General features: G+C 37.4%; 1 protein-coding gene across 1 annotated transcript in view; it reads right to left on the bottom strand.

Annotated features, from left to right (window-relative positions):
- CC2D2B (coiled-coil and C2 domain containing 2B) overlaps window positions 1–23,707 on the bottom strand; it is a 90,103-nt gene that overhangs the window by 21,222 nt on the left and 45,174 nt on the right. Inside the window, exons 19-24 of the mRNA XM_045876273.1 lie at window positions 20,223–20,315; window positions 19,951–20,042; window positions 18,500–18,670; window positions 10,289–10,385; window positions 9,171–9,280; window positions 3,691–3,787 (exon numbers count right to left, since the gene is read on the bottom strand). Of these exons, the coding sequence (XP_045732229.1) occupies window positions 3,691–3,787; window positions 9,171–9,280; window positions 10,289–10,385; window positions 18,500–18,670; window positions 19,951–20,042; window positions 20,223–20,315 (660 nt within the window). The remainder of the gene's footprint in view (window positions 1–3,690; window positions 3,788–9,170; window positions 9,281–10,288; window positions 10,386–18,499; window positions 18,671–19,950; window positions 20,043–20,222; window positions 20,316–23,707) is intronic.

Below are 23,707 nucleotides of genomic sequence, written 5' to 3'. Positions count from 1 at the left end.
TGATTACTTTCATTAGTATGTTTGAAATGAAAAAATCAGACAATGCTAGGTAACAACAAGGATGTGGATCAATCTCATAAACTGGTGGTGGAAATATGAATCGACATAACCATTTTGGAAACTGCCTGGCATTAAACTACTAAAGCTGAGCATATGCACAGTCCAAGAGCTAGCAATTTTACTCTTAAGTACATTTCCAACAGAAATGCATTAATTTCCCTAAGACACGTCCAATTACATTTATATCAGTTTTAAATGTAAGAGCTGACAACTAGAAAGAAGCAAATGATCCATCAGTCATAGAATGAATAAAAAAGTTGTATATTCCTATAATAATATACCATACAGCTATGAGAATCATTGAGTAACATTACAGATGACTCCCACAAAGTAGAGTAGAAATAAGCCACTCACAGATGGATGCATACTGTATGAGATTTCAACCATACAAAGTTCAAAAATAAGTAATACCTAATACATGTTGTTAGAAGCTAGGATAGTGTCCATCGACAGATGAATGGATAAAGAAGATGTGGTATATATATACAATGGAATATTAATCAGCCATCAAAAAATAAAATCTTGCCATTTTCAACAACATGGATGGAATTAGAGGGTATTATGTTAAGTGAAATAAGTCAATCAGAGAAAGACAATTATCACATGATCTCACTGATGTGGAATTTAAGAAACAAGGCATAGGATCATAGGGGAAGAGGGAAAAAAATGAAACAAGACAGTCAGAGGGAGACAAACCATAAGAGACTCTTAATCTTAGGAAACTGAGGGTTGCTGGAGGGGATGGGGTGGGGGATGGGGTAACTGCGTGATGGACATTGGGGAAGGTATGTGTTGTAATGAGCACTGGGTATTATATAAGACTGATAAATCACAGACCTGTACCCCAAAACAAATAATACATCATATGTTAATTAATTGAATTTAAATTTTTAAAAAAGAAGCTAGGATAGTTACCCATGGGGAGGAAGTAACTTGGAGAGAGCACAAAAGATGTTTCTAGGGTGATACTAGCAATATTTGGTTTCATGTTCTGAAGCAATGACATTTTTTCCTTTTTAGCCTTTTGTCTCTACTATTTATTTTCCCTTGGATAGAAAGCAAAATGTTTGCCAGAATAAGTTTGTCAATACAAATTTAATTAAGAAACCTGGAGTTGAGTCTCTTGCATCTGAATAATCTAAACTTATCTGAAGTGGTCTGTAAACTCTAGAAAAAGCATATAATTAAAATTAATCTTCAAAAATAAAATGTTTTAAAGAGTTATGTTTTTCAAAAATCATAGTACCAATTATTAAAAATTCACAAAGCACTTTGGCTACAAATGCAATAAAACTAGAATTTATTTTTTTAAGATTTTATTTATTTATTTGAGAGAAAGAGTGAGAGCACAAGCAGGCGGAGTGGCAGAGGGAGAGGGAGAAGCAGACTCCCCGCTGAGCAGGGAGCCCCCAACCCAGGGTTCAATTCCAGGACCCCAGGATCATGACCTGGGCTGAAGGCAGACACTTAACCCACCCAGGGCCCCTAAAACTAGAATTTAAAATCAAAACTTTACACTAGAGTCACTCAAACATTTGAAAATATAAAAACATAATATTAAATACCTTGTAGGTCAAGAAAGATAAATGTAATAAAAATACATAGAAAATAACACAAAATAAAAATAATCTAATATAAAAGATCTAGTCTAAGATATTTTAGAGATAAATTCATGGTTTCAAAATATTACCACTACTATGAGAGAGAGATTGATTCCAAATTCATCTCAGCCCAGCTCTTCCACCCCCAGTGCTAAAAATAGGCCACGCCACGTCTGTGAGACTTCGAGTCCTCAGCTTCCTGCTAACGAAGGGGAGACCCACAAGAAGTAAGAAACAGTTGATAGCAGGAAGAAAAAGTACACAGGGAAAAGAGGAAAATCGAGGCATGGAAAGAAATTGTTTTCTAAAGAATAGTGATCGATGATAAACTAAAACCTTCTTTCAACCGGGTGGTCAATTTGGGGCTCATCCTAGGTCTGGTCTTTTATGAAAAAATGGAATGGTTGGGCCTATAGTTACCTTGTAACCCAGTGCATGAGATGAAGGCAAGAATATAGGCCAGGCCCTTTCCTTTGCTAAAGAGCATGCCAATGTTGTCACAGATGTCTGATACCTGAAGCATGTGGATTCCATTCACTAACAACATAAGCACTTAAAAGAATTGAACTATTAATCAATTACTATTCAATTCTGGTCAAACTGATCATTGAGATAATTCACTTCTGAGAGAGAAAAGTCGGTTAGGCATTCTTTTGGGTTTCCCAAGTTCTACCCATTATTAGTTTAGATATTCAGAAACTACTCAGTTTAACTCCTTGGAGAATAGCCATCACTGGGGCGCCTGGGTGGCTCAGTCCGTTAAGCACCTGCCTTCGTCATATGATTATCATATGATCTCACTGATGTGGAATTTAAGAAACAGGTCATGATCCCTGCTCAGCAGAGAGCCTGCCTCTCCCTCTCCCTCTGCTTCTCCCTCTTCCCTCTACTGCTCTCTCCTCTTGTGCGCTCTCGCTGTCAAATAAATAAATAAAATCTTAAAAAAAAAGAACCATCACCAAATTACTCTTCAATATTTTTACCTTCAGCCTTTATGAAGAATTGATAGAAAACGTTTTAATAAGAATGTGTGTCTGGGATCCCACCCTCTCTACCTCCCCCTGCTCATGCACATGCACATGTGTGTGCTCTCTCTCTCAAATAAATAAATAAATAAATAAATAAATAAATAAATAAAATCTGATTGAATAGAACTGGGTTTTAATCCTACGAATAATTTGGTGTCTTCTGCAGAAGTGGTGTATATTCTAGGATCAGACAGTGAGAAATATATAACCCATTTTCATTTTGTTTCATTTATCTTGGCTACCAGGGAGCTCACATTTAAATGTTATGTTTAATTGTAGAAACCTACTTGTCCCAAATTCTTGGTATATTTACCCCTCCTCCTCCTATACATGGTTTATGATCTCTGTTATTTTTTAACTGACTTGTCACATGTCTGATTTTATTTCAAGTTACCCCAAATCCTTTTTAGAAAATGCTGGAAATAGACATTGCATCTAAAAGCAAATTTACCCTAGCACATACCCTCCCCAATGTCTATCATCCAGCCACCCCTTCCCTCCCACCCCCCATCACTCTAGCAACCCTCAGTTTTTTTCCTGAGATTAAGAATTCCTCATTATGGTGAGCTCTGTGAATTGTGTAAGACTGTTGAATCACAGACCTGAACCTCTGAAACAAATAATACAGTACATGTTAAAAAAAAGAAGATAGTAGGAAGGGGAAAATGAAGGGGGGGAAATCGGAGGGGGAGATGAACCATGAGAGACTATGGACTCTGAGAAACAAACTGAGGGTTCTAGAGCAGAGGGGGATGGGGGGATGGGTTAGCCTGGTGATGGGTATTAAAGAGGGCATGTACTGAATGGAGCACTGGGTGTTATATGCAAAAAATGAATCATGGAACACTACATCAAAAACTAATGATGCAATGTATGGTGATTAACATAACATAATAAAAAAACGAATAAAAAAATAAAAGCAAATTTACAAATATGTTACTAGATTTCATTCAGTTTGACTTTAGAATCAGTTCAACATTATTATAATTATTCTAATTTACCTCATGTTTTTCAATAATCATTTCATCAAAAATGTTGATATATATATTATCTTTTATTTTAGATAAGCTTGAGAAGCTATAGTCATGTCCTGGTGAGCTGTAAATAAGAAAAACATGTAAATGCTTAACTTATTTTATAAGAGTATTGTACATAAAGAACCATAAAATTATCTGTTCTTTTCTTTTATAAACTATAAGCTAAGAAAAAGCTATGTGTTTTGCAGATGAGTGTTATCTTTCACTAAAGCCGGTATGTGCTTTGTAAATTATCTTATATCTCTCTTAAAGTAATTTGCATGAAAATAAGAATGTTTAAATTTCAGGCAGAAAGACTTTCACTACAGCCATCCATTGCAAACAAATTATCCAAAGTATGGCGTATTAAGATTTTCCAAATACCTTAAACTCTGCTACTTTCTGCTAGTTCCCATATGTAGTTAAACTGCTCTTTTGCTCTCAGCTAAGAGATGACTGTTTAACCACAGAACTTATTCTCTTTCCCACATTTATTTTCTCCAACTAGAAATTGGAATAGTGGAATGCATTTTGCAAGCTGTCTGTTGATGGCTTACTTGATTGGATACGTTTTTGGAGGTAGCTGAAAGGATAGTGTAGTATACCACAAGCCTAGAACTTGCTTCACTCTTAGCTCCAGCTTGTGCATGGAACCTTGAACCTTGATCAAACTTCTAACAGCTCAGAGAAGTTAAATAACTTGCTTAAGGTAATGCCACCAGCAAATGACAGAGCTGTATGTGAACTCAATTCTGGCTGACTCAAAAGGCCAGGCGCTTTTCACTATACCAACTGCCATTGATATTACTTATTAAAGCTTGTTGCTAAGGAAGCAACTACTCTTTCAAAGGATCTCCAAAAGTTTGTATAACTTTTGAGACCTACAGTCAGTGGCAACTGAAAAGTGTTAGCTGAGATTAGAGAACAATTTTAAGTTGAAGTTTCCTTATATTTTTAAGTGATAAGCTAACTTCCCTACCCTGTTCTTCAAGAGTTCCCCTTCGTGTTGCAAAAGGCTTAAGACAAGACAGAGGAGGCAATGAATACTTACAACACTATGCTGGCAGGAGAAATGATAACTGTCATCCTCCAGACATTTTTGTGTGTGTCAACTTAGAATGTCTCTTAAATCTCTCAAGTCCTGCATCATCTTGCATTTTGTATTCTACTAAAACCTGATTCAAATTTCACCACAATTTCTCCTCCAAAGTAGAGCTCACGAGGCTAATACTATTTATTTATTATTACTCTCTATCCCATTTGCATGTGGTTTGCATTCACTAAAATGTCATGTGGAGAAGGGAATAGAGCTCTTGAATCTCAGGGAACCAAAAGTGGTACTGAATGGTGTGCCTTAGCTGAACCCTCTGATCTACTTGGTTGTACTCTAAATGTGTTCTTGGCGTATCTTGCTGCTATAACTGTGAGAATGCAAATACTCTACAGCCTCCTTCTCTTTAGTTCACTTATAAGTTTATTTATCTTATCAACTATTTTGTGTTCTCCTAAATCCATTTATTTAATAGAGAGACACCATCAAAGAATAATGCAAATAGGAACCACATGATCTGCAGAACTTGAGGGAGCTGAACAAGATTGGCAGGAGAAGGGGAAAGGACACCAGGACAAGAGAAAGGACTTTGATAATGGATGTGGTTGACAGTTCTTTATATTCTTTCACACCAGGGAGAGCTAAAGATACTTAGGAAGTGATAACTGGAAATGGCTAATTGAGTTTAGAGAACAATTTTAAGTTCTAGGTTTCAAATTTGTCTTGATCAACGTACTTTATTTCAAATAACAAAAACCTATTTATACAGCTATCGTATCAAATATAAATCTTGAGAAAGAAGAACAAAGCTGGAGGCACCCAATTTCCTGATTTCAAAATATATTACAAAGCTACAGTAATCAAAATAGGATGGTACTGGGATAAAGATAGACATGTAGACCAATGGTATAGAATAGAGAGCCTAGATAAATCCCTGCATCTACATCAGGACAACTGGTCTTTGACAAGGATGTCAAGCATATACAACGTGGAAGGAATAGTCTCTTCAACAAATGGTGTCAGTAAAACTATCAACATGCAAAAATATTCACATCGACCCTTATTTTACACCATACACAAAAATCAATTCTAAATGGACTAAAGACTTAAAATGTAAGTAAGACCCGAAACTATATAGCTCCTAGAAGAAAACACAAGGGAAAAGTTTCATGGGATAGGTTGTGGCAATGATTTCATTTCACAGATATGACACCAAAGCATGGGCAACAAAAGCAAAAATAACAAGTAGAACTATATCAAACTCTAAATCTTCTGCATAGCAAACAATCAACAGAGTGAAAGGGAAGCCTATGGAATGAGAGCAAATTTTTGCAAACCATATATATTATAAAGGGCTAATCTCCAAAATATACGAGGAACTCATACAGCATTCAATAGTAAAAAAAGTTAACAACCCAATTTTTAAAATATGCTGAAACTTGAATAGACATTTTCCAAAGAAGATCTACAATGACTGACATGTATTTGAAAAAATGTTCTAGGCCCCTGGCTGGCTCATTCAGTAGAGCACGTGACTCTTGATCTTGGGGTTGTAAGTTTGAGCTCCACGTTGAGTACAGAGATTACTTAATAAAACCTTTTTTAAAAATGCTCAATAATTGCTAACTAATAAAAAAATGCTCACTAATTATCAGGGAAAGGCAAATCAAAACAACGGTGAGGTACCACCTCACACCTGTCAGAATGACTATTACCAAAAAAACAAAAGATGAAAAGTGTTAGTAAAGGTGTGGAAAACTGGAATCCTTGTACACTGTTGGCAGGAATGCAAAATAGTGCAGCTGCTATGGAAAACAGTATGGAGGTTCCTCAAAAAATTAAAAACAGATTTACCATCTGATCTGGCAATCCCATTTCTGGGAATCTATCCAAAAGAATTGAATCAGGATCTCAAAGAGATGTTAGTAGTCCTATGTTCATTGGTAGCACTATTCACAATAGTCAAGATGGAACATCTTAAATGTCTGTTGACAGATGAATGGATAAAGATAATGTGGTATATACATACAATGAAATAAATTCTATTTACCCTTTAAAATCTATTAATAGGGTAGATATCATGTTAAGTGTTCTTTCCAAGTTAACAAAAAATGAGTAGACCTGAGTAAAGCAAATTACCCTCTGTAGTACTGGCTCACGTGATTATGAGGCAGCCAAGTCCAAAACCTGCCAGGTAGACCAGCAGGCTGGAGGCCCAGGGAAGAGTTGCTGTTCAAGTCTTCCCAGGGGGAGGTAAGTCTTTTTTCCATTAAGCCTTCAACTGATTAGATGAGGCCTACCCATATTCTAAAGGGTAAGAGAGAGAGAAAGACAAGACACAAAATACATACACAAAGACAGACACACACACACACACACACATACCCTATTGATTCTGTTTCTCTGGAAAACCATGATTAATGCAATGACATTCTGGAAAAGGGAAAACCATGGAGACAATAAAAACATCAGTGGTTGCTAGGTCCCAGGGGAAGGATGAAGGGATAAATAGATGAAGCAGAGACTATTTTTAGGTCAGTAAAACAATGCTGTATGATATAATGGTGGGTACATGTCATTATACATTTGTCAAAACCCATAAAATGTATAACATGAGAGTGAACTCTGAAGTAATGGTTGATAATGATGCATCAACATTGGTTCATGGATTGTAACAAACATACCACACTGATGCTGAGGGAGGCTGTGTGTGTATCGTGAGAAAGATATAAGAACTCTCTGTACTTTCTACTCAATTTACTGTGAGACTAAAACTGTTCTAAAAAATAAAATCAGGGCGCCTGGGTGGCTCAGATGGTTAGGCATCTGCCTTTGGCTCAGGTCATGATCCCAGGGTCCTGGGATCGAGTCCCACATCGGGCTCCGGGCTCAGTGGGGAGCCTGCTTCTCCCTCTCCCTCTGCCTCTCCCACTGCTCATGCTCTCTCTCTCTCTCTCTCTCTGTATCTCTGTGTCTCAAATGAATAAATAAAATCTTTAAAAAAAAAAATCTACCAATTTTTTTATTATTTTTTTAAAGATTTTATTTATTTATTTAACAGAGAGAGAATAGAAGCAGGGGGAGCAGCAGGCAAAGGGAGAGGGAGAAGCAGGCTCCCTGCTGAGCAAGGAGCCTGATGCAGGACTTGATCCCAGGACCCTGGGATCATGACCCAAGCCGAAGTCAGACGCTTAGCCGACTGAGCCACCCAGGTGCCCCTATCAGTTTTTTTAAATGAGAAAAAACTCAATCTCATTAGAAATCAGGGAAGGTAAATTAAACCACAATAAGAATATCATTTTAGATCTATCATATTAGAAAAAATAATTTTAAAAATACAAAATATTATTGAAGATATGGCACAATATATATTGTGTTGGGAGTGTATATTGGTACAGTCACTAGAAAACAGTTCGGTATTATCTAGTAAAATTGAAGCTGAATTCAATTACAACCCAGCAATTCTACTCCTGGACATATATCCTAGAGCAGAGGTTCTCAAAGTATCCCCTGACTAAGTAGCATCAGTAACACCTGGGAACTTGTGAGAAATGGAATTATCAAGACCTACCCCAGACCTAGTGAATTAGAAACTATGAAGTTGGGCCCAGCAATGTTTTAAGAAGCCATATAAGTGATTCTAATGTACAAAAAAGTTTGAGAGCTACTGTCTTAAAAACAAACTCTTGCATGTGTGCTCCAGAAGAAAGTACAAGAATGTCCAGAGCAACGTTATTTGCAATAACAAAAGGTTAAAATAAGCCAAATGGACATCAACAGGAAAAAGTTACGTCATTTTAGTCCAGTAGAAGAATACTATACAGAAGTGAAAATAAAAGAAGGAAAGAAAAGAGGAAGAGGGGAGAAAAGGTAGGAAAGTAGGAAAGAAAAAAAGGGAGGAAGGATGGGAGGGAAGAAAGTTATGAGTAGGAACACAGATGAATCTCTCAAAATAATTAAGAGTAAATAAACAAGATCGCAAAAATGATTCAATTTATACAAAGTTGAAACATCCACAAGTGAATAATACATGGTTAGGGATAAATACTTATGATATAAAATCATAGAGGGAATGTTAAACACAAATTAGTGGTTGCTACCACTGGGGGAAAGAAAGGGAATATAATTAGGTACTGGCTTAGTGACAGCTAGGTATTGGCCTTTGAAAGTAATGGTAATATTCTATTTTTTAAGCTGGATGGTAGATACACAGGTATTCATATTATTACTTTTCCTCAGAACTTATATTTGCATATATATTATATATATCAATACCTATGTAAGAAATATTTCATAATTTAAAAGCTTAAAAAATACAGCCTATCTCAATCATTAATTTCAAGCAATGGCTCAAGAAAACAATTGTGTTATTGCTCTATTTTTAGAAGCTGAGGAAAGATAGATTCCAACTTACATAAAATCTACTTTAATTTCTTCATTCCAGCATGGATGAGATCCACTTGCTGTACTGGTTTGGTATACAGTGTGTTGAAAAGAAACCTCCACGAAAGGTTGTACAGTATCCTGAAACACATAATAAATACTGACTAGATTTTTGTGCTATCTCATATAGTTGATGAAAGGTAGAAGGCCAGGAAATTACTTGTTTACTGGCTGACAACTGGATGGCTTACTTTTTCTAGTTTTTCAAACAGCTATTATTCGTTCACTCATTTAATAAACATTTATTGGTCCTACTCAATATCAGATACTTTTCTAGGATCAAAAGATAAATGGAACTGACCCTTAAAGACTTTAAAGTCTACCAGGGGAAAATAAACAGGTAAACATATAATTGCAACGAAATGTAAAAAAGAAAAGAAATATATTCAAGGTATAATAGTTACTCAGGACAGCCAATGATTTTCTGGAGTAAGGACAAGGAGAGTTTCAGAGAGAAAACATTGATTGACCTTGAGTTTTGAAATATTAAGCAGTAAGTTTCATGTGGCCAATAATATGGAACTGTGTGGAGGTCATTCCAGACAAAGGAAAGGGAAAGAGGCCTTCTAAAAGTAGAGGTTTGATATGATACTGTCTTGAGGGGGAGAGAGATGTGGCTGATTGGTAGGTAAGGGCCAGATCATCATAGATTTTTGTAAGCATCCTAAAAGAGCTTGTACCTTATTCTTATGCCCTGAGAACAGGGAAGCAGGGAATGAATTGGTTAGGATTACATCTTATAAAGAATACCTTCAGGGGCGCCTGCATGGCTCAGTTGGTTAGGCGACTGCCTTCGGCTCAGGTCATGATCCTGGAGTCGCGGGATCGAGTCCCGCATCGGACTCCCTGCTCAGTGGGGAGTCTGCTTCTCCCTCTGACCCTACCCCCGCTCGTGCACTCTCTCTCACTCTCTCTATCTCAAATAAATAAATAAAATCTTAAAAAAAAAAAAAAAGAATACCTTCATTGTGTTATAGAAAATCAACTGGAAGCTTAAGACTCTAGAGATGGAGAGACCAATTAGGAGCCAGTTGTAATTCAGGGCAAACATAATCAAAATTGCACTTTATAGAAGTGTTAAATACTTACTTCATTTAAGATTTCATCTGAAGCTACTGATTCGATTGTTTCTTTATGTCTGAGGTGAGATATTGATGATTTCAAATTGGTAGGCAGATCCAAGGCTCTTCAGGAAAAACAATATAGAGATATACACTTCAGATAATTGTAACAGAGAGGAGGAATTAAGATGGCAGAGGAGTAGGGGGACCCTAAGTTTGTCTCATCCCTCGAATACAACTAGATAGTTAATCAAATCATTCTGAGCACTTGAGAAATCAGTTGGATGGCAAGTCTACAAGTAGAAAAGCCACCACCTTTTGGAAGGTAGCAGGTGCGGAGCCTTGAATCTGGTGTGATAGAACTGAGGATATGGTGGTGGGGAGGGAGCCTGTTTTAGGAGGCCACTGCAAAGTATTATAAGCAGCAGAGTGCAAAATCGGAAGTTTTAGAAGTCTGCTACAGTGGGGGCTGTGCCTGGCTTGAAGGTGCTCAGGTGGTGAAGTGGGACAGAATCCCAGGTGTGACACTGTGTTCCGAGGATCCCCCGTGACACAAGAAGAATGGGTGGCACCTAAGTGATGCACTGTTCCCAGACATAGGAGCGTGGAAGCTGGCCAAGAACACCGAGTGTAGATGCCGGCTTTCTGCTCTGTCTTGCCATAAACTGAGAACTGTGGCATGGTCGTGGGACCACTTTGCTGGGAGGGGTCCAACAAAAGGCAGAAGCGTGGTGAGACACTCCTTGGAAGGAACATCGTGGGTCTGCCCCACAGGACTCCCTAAAATTTGGAGTTTTGAAACTCAGTCGCATGCCTGAGCTAAAAAACCTTGGACACAGGCAGGGTGAACACAGAGTTCTGACGGAAACCACGGAGACAAGTGTGATTGATTTCTCTTTTGTGAGGGCTCACTGAAGAGCGGGGGGCCACGAATTTTCAGCTCCAGGGCTAGAGAGCGAGGGGCCACCATATTCATTCGACCCATCAGCGCTGAAAGCCCTCAGGGAGCAGAACAGCGCCACCTAGTGGAGTCCAGAGCCACTTACACCAAGCCCTGCCTCCCTGCACTCTAAGGCACATTTCCATTAGGGCAAGTCCACTTGAGAATCAGGGCTTCAGGCACTCCCCCAGAAGACCAGAAGAAACAACTCACTGGCACCAGGTTTACTGGTCATAGACGGCTGCAAAGTTTCAGCTCTAGGGGAAAATAGTATCTAGAACCTTTTGTACTTTTATTCTTTAATTTTAAATTATTTTTTCAGTTATCTTATTTTTTTCAATTCTTTAATTCTTTAATTTTTATTTTTATATATACTTTATATTTTTTATTTTTTGTTTCCTTTCACTGTATTTTATTTCCTTCCTTCCTCCCTTCCTTCCTTCCTCCCTTATTTTAAGATCTTGTTTCTTTTAATAAGCAGACCAAAACACACACAGGATTTAGGTTTTGTTGTTGTTGAGGCTGTTGTTGTTTTTTTTCCTTTCTTCTTTTTTCTTCTGGACAAAATGACGAGATGGAGAAATTCACCCCAAAAGAAAGAACAGGAGGTAGTACTCATAGCCAAGGATTTAATAAATACGGATATAAGTAAGACGTCTGAATTAGAATTTAAAACAATGATTATAAGAATACTAGCTGGGCTTGAAAAAAGCATAGAAGACACTAGATAATCCCTTACTGTAGAGACAAAAGAACTAAAATCTAGTCAGATTGAAATAAAAATCCTATAACCGAGATGCAGTCCCAAGTGGAAGCCATAAAAATGAGGATGAATGAAGCAGAAGAGAAAATCAGTGATATAGAAGATAAAATTATGGGAAATAATGAAGCTGAAAAGAAGAAGGAAAGAAAACTATTAGATCACGACGACAAACTTAGGGAACTCAGTGATTCCATAAAGGGAATATCCAATTATAGGAGTCTCAGAAGAAGAAGAGCAGGAAAAAGGAGTAGAAGGTTTATTTGAACAAATCATAGCTGAGAACTTCCCTAATCTGGGGAACACAACAAGCATTCAAGTCTAAGAGGCACAGAGAACTCCCCTCACAATTAACAAAAATAGGTCAACAACACAACATATTATAGTGAAACTTGCAAATTACAAAGATGAAGAGAAAATTCTGAAAGCAACTTGGGACAAGAGTTCCTTAACCTAAAAGCATAGACACATAAAGCTGGCAGCAGACCTGTCCACAGAGACCTGGCAGGCCAGAAAGGACTGGCATGATATAGCCATATTTTCCCGACTTAGCCATGATGTGCTAAATCGGGAAAATATGCAGCCAAGAATACTTTATCCAGCACGGCTGTCATTCAGAATAGAAGGAGAGATAAAGAATTTCCAAGACAAACAAAAACTAAAGGAATTCATGAACACTAAACCAGCCCTGCAAGAAATATAAAAGGGGACCCTTAGAGCAGGAAAGAGAGACCAAAAGCAACAAAGACTAGAAAGGAACAGAGACAATCTACAGGAACAGCGACTTTCCAGGTAATACAATGGCTCTCAATTCATATCTTTCAATAACTACTCTGAATGTAAATGGACTAAATGCTCCCAAGAAAAGACACAGAGTATCAGAATGGATAAAAAAACAAGATCCATCAATATCCTGCTTACAAGAGACTCATTTTAGATCCAAAGACACCTCCAGATTGAAAGTGAGGGGATGGAGAACGATTTTTCATGCTAATGGACATGTAAAGAAAGTTGGAGTAACCATCCTTATATCAGACAAACTAGAGTTTAAAGCAAAGACTGTAATAAGAGATGAAAAAGGACACTATATCATAATAAAGGGGTCTATCCAACAAGAAGATCTAACAAATGTAAATAGTTATGCCCCTAACTTGGGAGCAGCCAAATATATAAACCAATGAATAACAAACTTAAAGAAACTCATTGATAATAATACAATAATAGTAGGGAACTTTAACACCTCACTCACAGCAATGGACAGATCATCTAAGCAGAAAATCAACAAGGAAACAAGGGCTTTGAATGACACCCTGGACCAGATGGACTTACCAGATATATTCAGAGCATTTCATCCTAAAGCACCAGAATACACATTCTTTTCAAGTACACATGGAACATTCTCCAGAATAGATCACATAGATCGGGACTCAGCTGGAACAAAAAGATTGAGATCATACCATGCATATTTTCAGACCAAATGCTATGAAGCTTGAAGTGAACCACAAGAAAAAATTTGGAAGGACCACAAATACATGGAGGTTAACGAACGTCCTGCTAAAAAATGAATGTGTCAACCAGGAAATCAAAGAAGAATTTAAAAAATTTATGGAAGCAAATGAAAACACAACAGTTCAAAACTTCTGAGATGTAGCAAAGATGGTTAAGAGGGAAGTATATAGCAATACAGAACTTCCTCAAGAAGTAAGAAACATCTCAAGTATACAGTCCAACCTTATACCTAAAGGAGCTGGAAAAAGAACAGAAAATAAAGCATAAATTCAGCAGGATAAGAGAAATAATAAACTTAAGAGCAGAAATCAATGATAGAGAATTTAAAAAAAAAAACAGAACAGATCAATGAAACTAGGAGTTGATTCTTTGAAAGAATTAATAAGATTGATAAACCCCTAGCCAGACTTTTCAAAAAGAAAAGAGAAAACACCCAAATAAATAAAATCATGAATGAAAGAGAAGACATGGCAACCAATACCAAAGAAATACAAACAATTATAAGGGAATATTATGAGCAATTATATGCCAACAAATTAGGCAATCTGGAAGAAATGGATAAATTCCTAGAAACATATAAACTACCAAAACTGAAACAGGAAGAAATAGAAAACCTGAACAGACCCATAACTAGCAAAGAAATTGAATCAATAATCAAAAATCTCCCAACAAGAGTCCAGGGCTCAGTGGCTTCCAGGGGAATTCTACCAAACATTTAAAAAAGAATTAATACCTATTCTTCTGAAAAGATAGAAATAGAAGGAAAACTTCCAAACTCATTCTATGAAGCCAGCCTTACCTTGATCCCAAAACCAGACAAAGATCCCACTAAAAAGGAGAATTACAGACCAATATCCCTGATGAACATGGATGCAAAAATTCTCAGCAAGATACCAACTAATTGGATCCAACAGTACATTAAAAAGATTATTCACCACAACCAAGTGGGAATTATTCCTGGGCTGCAGGGGTGGTTCAACATCCACAAATCAATCAATGTGATACATCACATTAATAAAAGGATAAGAACCATATGATCCTCTCAATAGAAAGAAAAATGCAGAAAAAGCATTTGACAAAATACAACATCCTTTCTTAATAAAAACCCTCCACAATGTAGGAATAGAGGGAACAGACTTAAACATCACAAAGGCCATTTATTAAAGGCCCACGGCTAATATCATCCTCAACAGGGAAAAACTGAGAGCTTTTCCCCCTAAGGTAAGGAACACGACAGGGATGTCCACTCTCACCACTGTTGTTCAACATAGTACTGGAAGTCCTAGCCTCAGCAATCAGACAACAAAAAGAAATGAAAGGCTTCCAAATCAACAAAGAAGAAGTCAAATTTTCACTCTTCACAGACGACATATACTCAGAAAACCCGTAAGGCTCCACCAAAAAATTGTTAGAACTGATACAAGAATTCAGCAAAGTCACAGGATATAAAAAAAATTTTTTAAGATTTTTTATTTATTTATTTGACAGAGAGAGAGAGAGCAAGAGAGTGCACAAGCAGGCGGGAGCAGCAGGCAGAGGGAGAGAGAGAAGCAGGCTCCCCACTGAGCAGAGAGCCTGACATGGGGCTCGATCCCAGGACCCCAGGACCATGACCCGAGCCTAAGGCAGAAGCTTAACTGACTGAGCCACCCAGGCACCCCCACAGGATATAAAGTTAACACACAGAAGTCTGTTGCATTTCTATACACTAACAATGAAGCAGTAGAAAGAGAAATCAAGGAATCGATCCCATTTACAATTGCACCAAAAACCATAAGATACCTAGGAATAAACCTAACCAAAGATGTAAAGGATCTGTTCTCTGAAAACTATAGAACACTTATGAAAGAAATTGAGGAAGACACAAATAAATGGAAAAACATTCCATGTTCATGAATTGGAAGAACAAATATTATTAAGATGTCTATGCTACCCAAAGCAATCTACACATTCAATGCAATCCCTATCAAAATACCATCAGCACTTTTCACAGAACTGGAATAAACAATCCAAAAATTTGTATGGAACCAGAAAAGACCCTGAAATAGCCAAAGTAATGATGAAAAAGAAAACCAAAGCTGTAGGCATCACAATTCCGGACTTTAAGCTCTATTACAAAGCTGTCATCATCAAGACAGTATGGTACTGGCACTGGAACAGAAGAGAGAATCCAGAAATGGACCCACAACTCTATGGTCAACTAATCTTCAACAAAGCAGGAAAGAACATCCAATGGCAAAAAGACAGCTTCTTCAACAAATGGTTTTGGGAAAGTTGGACAGCCACATGCAGAAGAGTAAAACTGGACCACTTTCTTACACCATATGCAAAAATAAATTAAAATGGATGAAAGACCTAAATGTGAGACAGGAATCCATCGAAATCCTAGAGAAGAACACAGGCAGCAACCTCTTTGACCTCAGCCACAGGAACTTCTTAGTAGACACGTCTCCAGAGGCAAGGGAAACAAAGGCAAAAATGAACTATTGGGACTTCATCAAGATAAAAAGCTTTTGCACAGTAAAGGAAACAATCAACAAAACTAAAACACAACCTAAAGAATGGGAGAAGATATTTGCAAATGACATATAAGATAAAGGGCTAGTATCCAAAATCTATAAAGAACTCATCAAACTCAACACCCAAAACACAAATAATCCAGTCAAGAATTGGGTGGAAGACATGAACAGACATTTCTCCAAAGAAGACATCCAAATGGCCAACAGACATATGAAAAAATGCTCAACATCACTCATCATCAGGGAAATACAAATCAGATACCACCTCACACCAGTCAGAATGGCTGAAATTAACAAGTCAGGAAACAACAGATGTTGGCGGGGATGCAAAGAAAGGGGAACCTTCTCACACTGTTGGTGGGAATGCAAACTGGTACAGCCACTCTGGAAAACAGTATAGAGGCTCCTCAAAAACTTAAAAATAGAGCTACCCTACAATCCAGCAATTGCACTACTAGGTATTTATCCAAAGGATACAAAAATAATGATTTGAAGGGGCACCTGCCCCCCAATGTCTATAGCAGCAATGTCCACAACAGTCAAAATATGGAAAGAGCCAAGATGTCCATCGACAGATGAAGGAATAATGAAGTAGTATGTATGTATGTATGTGTGTATATATATATATATGGAATATTACTTGGCCATCAAAAAGAATGAAATCCTGCCATTTGCAATGATGTGGATGGGACTAGAGGGTTTTATGCTAAGGGAAATAAGTCAGTCAGAGATAGACAAATACCATATATGATTTCACTCACATGTGGAATTTAAGAAACAAAACAGATGAACATAGGGGAATGGAAGGAAAAAGAAAATGAGATAAAAACAGAGGGAGGCAAACCATAAGAGACTCTTAATTATAGGGAACAAACTGAGGATTGCTAGAGGGGGGTGGGTGGGGGGATGGGGGTAACTGGGTGATGGGCATTAAGGAGGGCACTTGATGTAATGAGCAGTAAGTGTTATATGCAACTGATGAATCACTAAATTCTACCCCTGAAACTAATAATACACTATATGTTAACTAAATTGAATTTAAATAAAACAATTTTTAAATAAATTATTTTAACATTAGTTTTGGTGGGAATAGGCAGGGTTTTGCCTATGTTCATGGTGATAAATAATCCAGTTACCCTAGATCTTAGAGAGTTTGCTTTGGATCTTCTTATCATAGGTGGCTAGAGCTAAACATTTAATAATCACCACTCTGGTAGAGTATCTTCTAAATGCTGAATCATGGATTGGATTCAGTCTGTGGTAAAGTTTTCAATAGTCCTCAGCAAAGTAGAAAAATAAGGCCAGTGATACTTTGAGATTATATTCTTTCTATTTTGGGTGTTACGATATTCTTTCTTTTACAAATTGATGATTATAGAAAATGGTGGTGATTTTATGATGTCCTTACTTCATAAAAGTTAGCTTTTGGAATGTGCATTTGTTTTGAGAACATCAATTCTATTAGATAAATAAAGTTGTTGTTTATAAAACATAGGAAAAACTTTTAAGAGGTTTTAACCATAGATTAGTACCTAGTAAGCAAAATATTTTTCATATGTAGAATTCACTGGATGTGGTAAACATAAGATAAGTAGAGCACATTATGTGCTAAACACAGAGGGGGATACTTAATATTCCTGAGATACCTGGGTTCTAAATACCGATAATATAGGATTCATACATGAGACTAAATACAGAGACACTCGATATTCAGGACACACTAAATATACATGAGCATTTATTATTCATGATGCCTTAATTTGGCCACTAAACAGTGATCTCCATTCTGGCCCCACATATCCTCTGCTCAAAAACATAAATAAAACCCATGGAGTGCCTGCAGAAGAGCTGAGTAAGATCTGATTTTTGCAGAGGTCAACTAAAATAACAAGTCTGAAACAGCCTACTCTCTCCTGTGTTCTACCTGCAGTCCTGAGAGGGATCAGTGGCAGAGAACAATGCAGGTGGTGACAGCAGGGTCACAAGTGCTCACAATAGGGAACAAGGTCAAAAGGCATTTATATGATACGGCACCCCAAAACACACATGGTAAAGTTACTGTGGTCATCGCAAACTTCTGAAAATTCTTAATACATGGCAATGATGGTATGACTATCCAAATGAAGATTTCAACTTTCCTTCCATTTCTTTATACGGAGCATTAATAAAGTGCCAAGTTGGGGCGCCTGGGTGGCTCAGTCGGTTGAGCGTCTGCCTTCGGCTCGGGTCATGATCCCAGGGTCCTGGGATGGAGCCCCGCATCGGGCTCCCTGCTTGGCGGGAAGCCTGCTTCTCCCTCTCCCACTCCCCCTGCTTGTGTTCCCTCTCTCGCTCTCTCTCTCTCTCTCTGTCAAATAAATAATAAAATCTTTTAAAAAAAATAAATAAATAAAGTGCCAAGTTTCACACAGAGGACAGCATGGAAATTTACATTTAAGATAGAGCTTTTGCAAAAAAAAATTTTTTTAAAAGAACTTTTGCACCTGTAAACATTGGTGCACACTGTCTTACCTATTAACTGTTGTGTTCCTGGTAGGAATGTTATAAGCCCGCAATATTCTAACAAGAATCTTAATATCTCCATCACAGACAGTGTGCGCTGCTACCTTTTTTCTTTCTTTCCTCTGAGGCTTTAACTTCCTTCGTCGTTCAACAAGCTTACAAACTGCATGTGTCAACTGGCTAAAGAGTAAGAAAGTGATCAGCTGCATATACCCAAGATAACTTTGTTTTAAAAGACATCAATTTTTATTTTTTATTTTATTTTACAATTTTATTTATTTATTTGACAGAGAGAGACACAGCGAGAGAGAGAGCACAAGCAGGGGGAGTGGGAGAGGGAGAAGCAGGCTTCCCGCCGAGCAGGGAGCCCGATGCGGGGCTCGATCCCAGCACCCTGGGATCATGACCTGAGCCGAAGGCATACGCTTAACGACTGCGCCACCCAGGCGCCCCAAAGACATCAAATTTTAAAGTGAATTATTGTGAATAAGGCCATTATTCGGAACCATATTCTCTCCATTGTGGAGGGGAGACAGAGTTGTCTTAAGCCCAAGGAAAGAACCTTTCTCTAAGCACAGAAGAGATTCTGTGCTCACTATCATGTTGTGAGAAGATGCGATTGCCCCATGCCCTTTGGGTACATGGTCCAAGAAGAGACAAGGGCATGGAGACGTCATTCCACAAAGACATGATATTCTTTCAGAATATTATTCATTTTTCAGGAATCACTCTCTTGAAAGTGATCAGATACTCAACTTTTCTACAGGCTCTGAAACAGGAGTTAGTAACACAAGCTGTAATTCCACAAATCCATGGAATTGCAGCTTTATGGTCACACTCATTTCCACCCCTTCAAGAAACGAAAGTAAAATACAATAGATTTCAGCATCCAAGCCAATTAAAACCAAATTGGTCACATTAGGAATCTGCAAGTGGCCCCAGGGAGGATTCCCAGAAACATGGCATCCCTACTCCTAGTCCTACCCCTGAGGTTCAGAGATAGAACAGTATGAGAATTGAGTTGAGCCAAAGGCTCCCCCACCTGCTGCCTGTGGGTTGTAGCACCCACGGATGGCTGAGGATTTTTGAAAGGGAGAGATTATAGGCTTAGTATGCGGTGCTGCCAGCAACTTTTCCAGGAGCGGCTCCAGGACAGGAAAATCTTAGGACAAAACTAATTTGGGACAAAGGTATTTCTTTTCTTTTTCTTTCCTGCCCTAAAAACTATCAATAAGGAAAGGGTTAAAAACCAGTACTATGCAACTGAAAACACCTATCATATAGATATGTCCAAAATGCAATTTTAAAATAACCAAATATATTTTAAGTCACTATATTTCACTTTATGCCTTGTAAATGCATCCTCTGACATGTAACTTAATATTAAAACAGAGAACTTTGAGGGCATTAGCTTAAAGCTTTATATTTCATATTTAAAAAATAATAACTTTAAGATGTACCTTGCAGATACAATTTCTTCATAATCAGCCACAACATCTGATAAGTTAAATTTGCTAACTTTGACAATTCTTTTCATTATCAACCTTCTTATCTACAAAAAATATATTTAAAGAAATAATAGTTAATATTTGAAGATTAAGTATTTACAATGCTATTGGTGCCACCATTTTTTTAGTCTTAATTTTTGCAAGCAATGAATGTAAAGGGAGATTAGGAGGATTTCACAAAAGTAAATGCAAACATACTGATAATACTATTTTGTTATTGCTACCTTTTTCAGAAAATTGGCAGAATTAATCCTTTGTGCAGTAATAGAATTGACATCTGAAATGGAGATATCCTTCTCTGTCTGACGTTCATATTCCTAAACAGAGAATTAAGTTAGTTTTACCTCTTCAATGTAACAGAGTTCAGAGTATGATGCACTGCAATAAGATATAAAATATTAAATATTCAGTTCATGTGTGGGAGACACTGGCAACACTCTGGCATAAGAGAAGAAAACATTTCTTTCAGATTCTCCTACTGAGCATTAGCTAAGAATAGCTTTTGTCCATATTTCATTTGTTTCTAGGATGAGGTCCATTCATCTTTTAAAATAGATAATGTTGGGGTGCCTGGGTGGCTCAGTCAGTTAAGTGTCTGCCTTCAGCTCAGGTCATGATCCCAGAGTCCTGGGATCAAGCCCCACATCGAGCTCCCTGCTCAGCAGGAAGCCTGCTTCACCCTCTCCCTCTGCCCCTCCCTGCATCTTGTGCTCTCTCTCTCTCTCACACTCACTCTCTTTCAAATAAATAAATAAATAAATAAAATCTTTAAAAAAACATAGAAAAATTAAAACAGTACGTTGAGAAAAAATTATGATTGAGAAAATTATGAGAAAATGTGAAAATGATGGCAAAATATTCTTTATGCATGCATTTACCTGGCAATCACTGAAAACAAAACATATGGGAAGTAGTATAGTATCAATAACTTTAATTTTTAACTTCTAATTTTATTTTTTTAAGTTTTTTTAAAGTAATCTCCACACCCACCGTGGGACTCGAATTCACAACCCCAAGATCAAAAGTTGCAGTCTCCACCAACTGAACCAGCCAGGTGCCCCTTAACTTCTAACTTTAAAAAGTTTATCAATAACGTTAATTTTACATCCAGCAGTTGGTATAAGATTGTCAGGCTGCTTCATCTATATAATTCAGAATAAACCTGCATCTGTTAAATCTGGATTTGTGGGATACATCCCTAGTGCACATGGAAATTGTTTTACATTATGGATAACACTAATGACTACACAAAAATAATGAAGTAGATACTTTAGAACTTTTAGCCATGTTACAACGAACATTCTTTCATCTGAAAGTAATTTATTTGTTCTTCTGATTATCTGCAAGAAATCTTGAATTTAGTTCTGTTGGTAAGTAACAACTTTTACTTAAAGATATATTAATATTTCATATCACTTTACTCTTTATTAATTTATAGGAGCTACTTAAACATTATAATATCTAGATATTAATTTTTTGTTATATGTGTTGCAAATATATTGTCTTAATCTGTAGGGTTTAATTTTAATATCAAATTTATTAACCTTTTTTAAAATTTATACTTTTTGTGTTTTAAGAAATACTTTCTTACCCCAAGATTAAGATATCCATTTAAAGTTTTGCTTTTCACATGTAACCCTTTTCTTATTAAGTTTATTTTAATTCCAGCATAATTAACATAATTCACATGTAGTTTTCATTACACATGGTATTTATTCCTTTTGTGAGGTCTGAATCTAATTTTCTTTCTTTCTAGACAGATGACCAGAACCGCTTAACAGATAGTCCATCTTTTTTTTCTTAAGATTTGTTTTTAATTTAAAGATTGTATTTATTTATCAGAGAGAGAGTGAGCACAAGTAGGGGAAGTGGCAGGCAGAGGGAGAAGCAGGCTCCCTGCTGAGCAGGGAGCCCCATGCAAGACTCAATCCCAGGACCCCGGGATCATGACCCGAGCTGAAGGCAGACCCTCAACCAACTGAGCCACCCAGGTGCCCCTTTTTAAAGATTTTTTTATTTATTCATTTGAGAGAGACAGAGAGAGTGAGCGAGGGCATGAGCAAGGGGGAAGGGCAGAGGGAAAGGGAGAAGCAGACTCCCCACTGAACAGAGAGCCTGACTCGGGGGCTCGGTCCCAGAACCCCGAGATCGTGACCTGAGCCGAAGGCAATGGCTTAACCCACTGATCCACCCAGGTGCCCCAAAAGTCCATTCTTTTCCAACTGATTTGTGATTATACCTATCAAATATAAAGTTTCCACATATGCATAGTAAGTCTGTTTTGAGGCCCTCTGTTCTATTTCACTGGTTTGGAATTGCATTACTGCATTTACAAAATAACTCGGGGATAACTGGCATCCTACAATGTTGGCACCTTACAACTTCCTATCAGTGAACATTTACTCAGATTTTTTTTACATCATTCAAAATGTTTTATAATTTTCTCCATTAAGTCCTTGCTAGCCAGTTGTCCCACATTCCAAATGATTGTTTCCTTGCGGTGCCATTTAACTTGTTTCTCTATTCCTCATACTTCTTGTTAAACAAATTAATCTAAAGTCTTAATTTGATTCAGATTACACATTTGTGGCAAGGATACTTCATACATAATGTTGTATATTTCATACTGTATCATATAAAGGGCAATAATGTCTGTCTTTTATTAGTGCATTAGTTTTCTCTTCCTGCTGTAACAAATTATCACAAATTAAGTTGCTTCAAACAACACAAATTTAGTATCTCACAGTTCTGTAGGTGAGAAGTTCCGGTTGTCTCAGCTGGTTTCTCTGCTCCAGGTTTCACAAGGTTGATGTCAAATTGTAGGCCAGCTGGGTTCTTATCAGGAAGATCTGGGAAGGATCTGTTTCCAAGCTCCTTGACGTTGTTGGCAGAATCCAGTACCCTGCAGCTTTGCGACTGAGGTCTCCTTCCCTTGCTGCCGTCAGCTAGGGACCACTCTTAGCTTCCAGGGACCTCTCTCCAGTCTCTGCAGGTGGTCCTCTAAGTCTCTGAGCCAGCAACTACATGTTTAATCCTTCTCATGACAAATCTCTCTGATTTCTCTTGCTGCAGTTTTTGCTCCCAGCTGGAAAAATGTCTCTGCTTTTAAAGGCTCATGTAATTAGATTAGGTCCCACCCAGATAATCCAGGATAATCTCCCTATTTTAAACAATGTAACACAACATATTCACAGGTTCTGGGGATTAGGGAATGGACATCTTTAGGGGGCCGTTATTCAGCCTACCACTATTAATAAGATTAAGTTGGATCATTGAGTCAAGACAGCTAGATATCTCCATTGTAGAGGTACAATGTTCCTTTTGCAATAAAAGATTAGTCATTTTAAATATGGATATTATAGTCAACAAATTTACTAGTTGTGACAGTTTGCTGTAGTTTCTCTTTTGTTTTCTATGTAGACAAATATATTTTCTGCAAACAAGGGCAATTTGTCTTTCCTAATTCTAATTTTCTTCTTTCTGTCCTAATGCATTGGCTCTTAGTGGTAGAGATGTTGGCGGGCATCCTTCCGTTGTTCAGATTAATGGGAAAATTATTGTCTATCCACTAAGTATAATGTTTGCATAGCAGCCTATGAGGAAATGGATTTCGGATCATGTTCCTTACACCAACTCAGTTCAGAGCCATACAATTAATAGGGTATTGAATCACAGTCAAGGGGCAGATTATAAGGAATAGGTTTTCCAG

This window comes from Mirounga angustirostris, unplaced genomic scaffold (genome assembly GCF_029215605.1).
Source record: "Mirounga angustirostris isolate CCGP_5_RB_7025 unplaced genomic scaffold, mMirAng1.0.hap1 SCAF_6, whole genome shotgun sequence".
Classification (NCBI taxonomy): domain Eukaryota; kingdom Metazoa; phylum Chordata; class Mammalia; order Carnivora; family Phocidae; genus Mirounga; species Mirounga angustirostris.
Note: the sequence above shows the minus strand (reverse complement) of the source record. Positions and strands in the feature narration are given on the sequence as shown.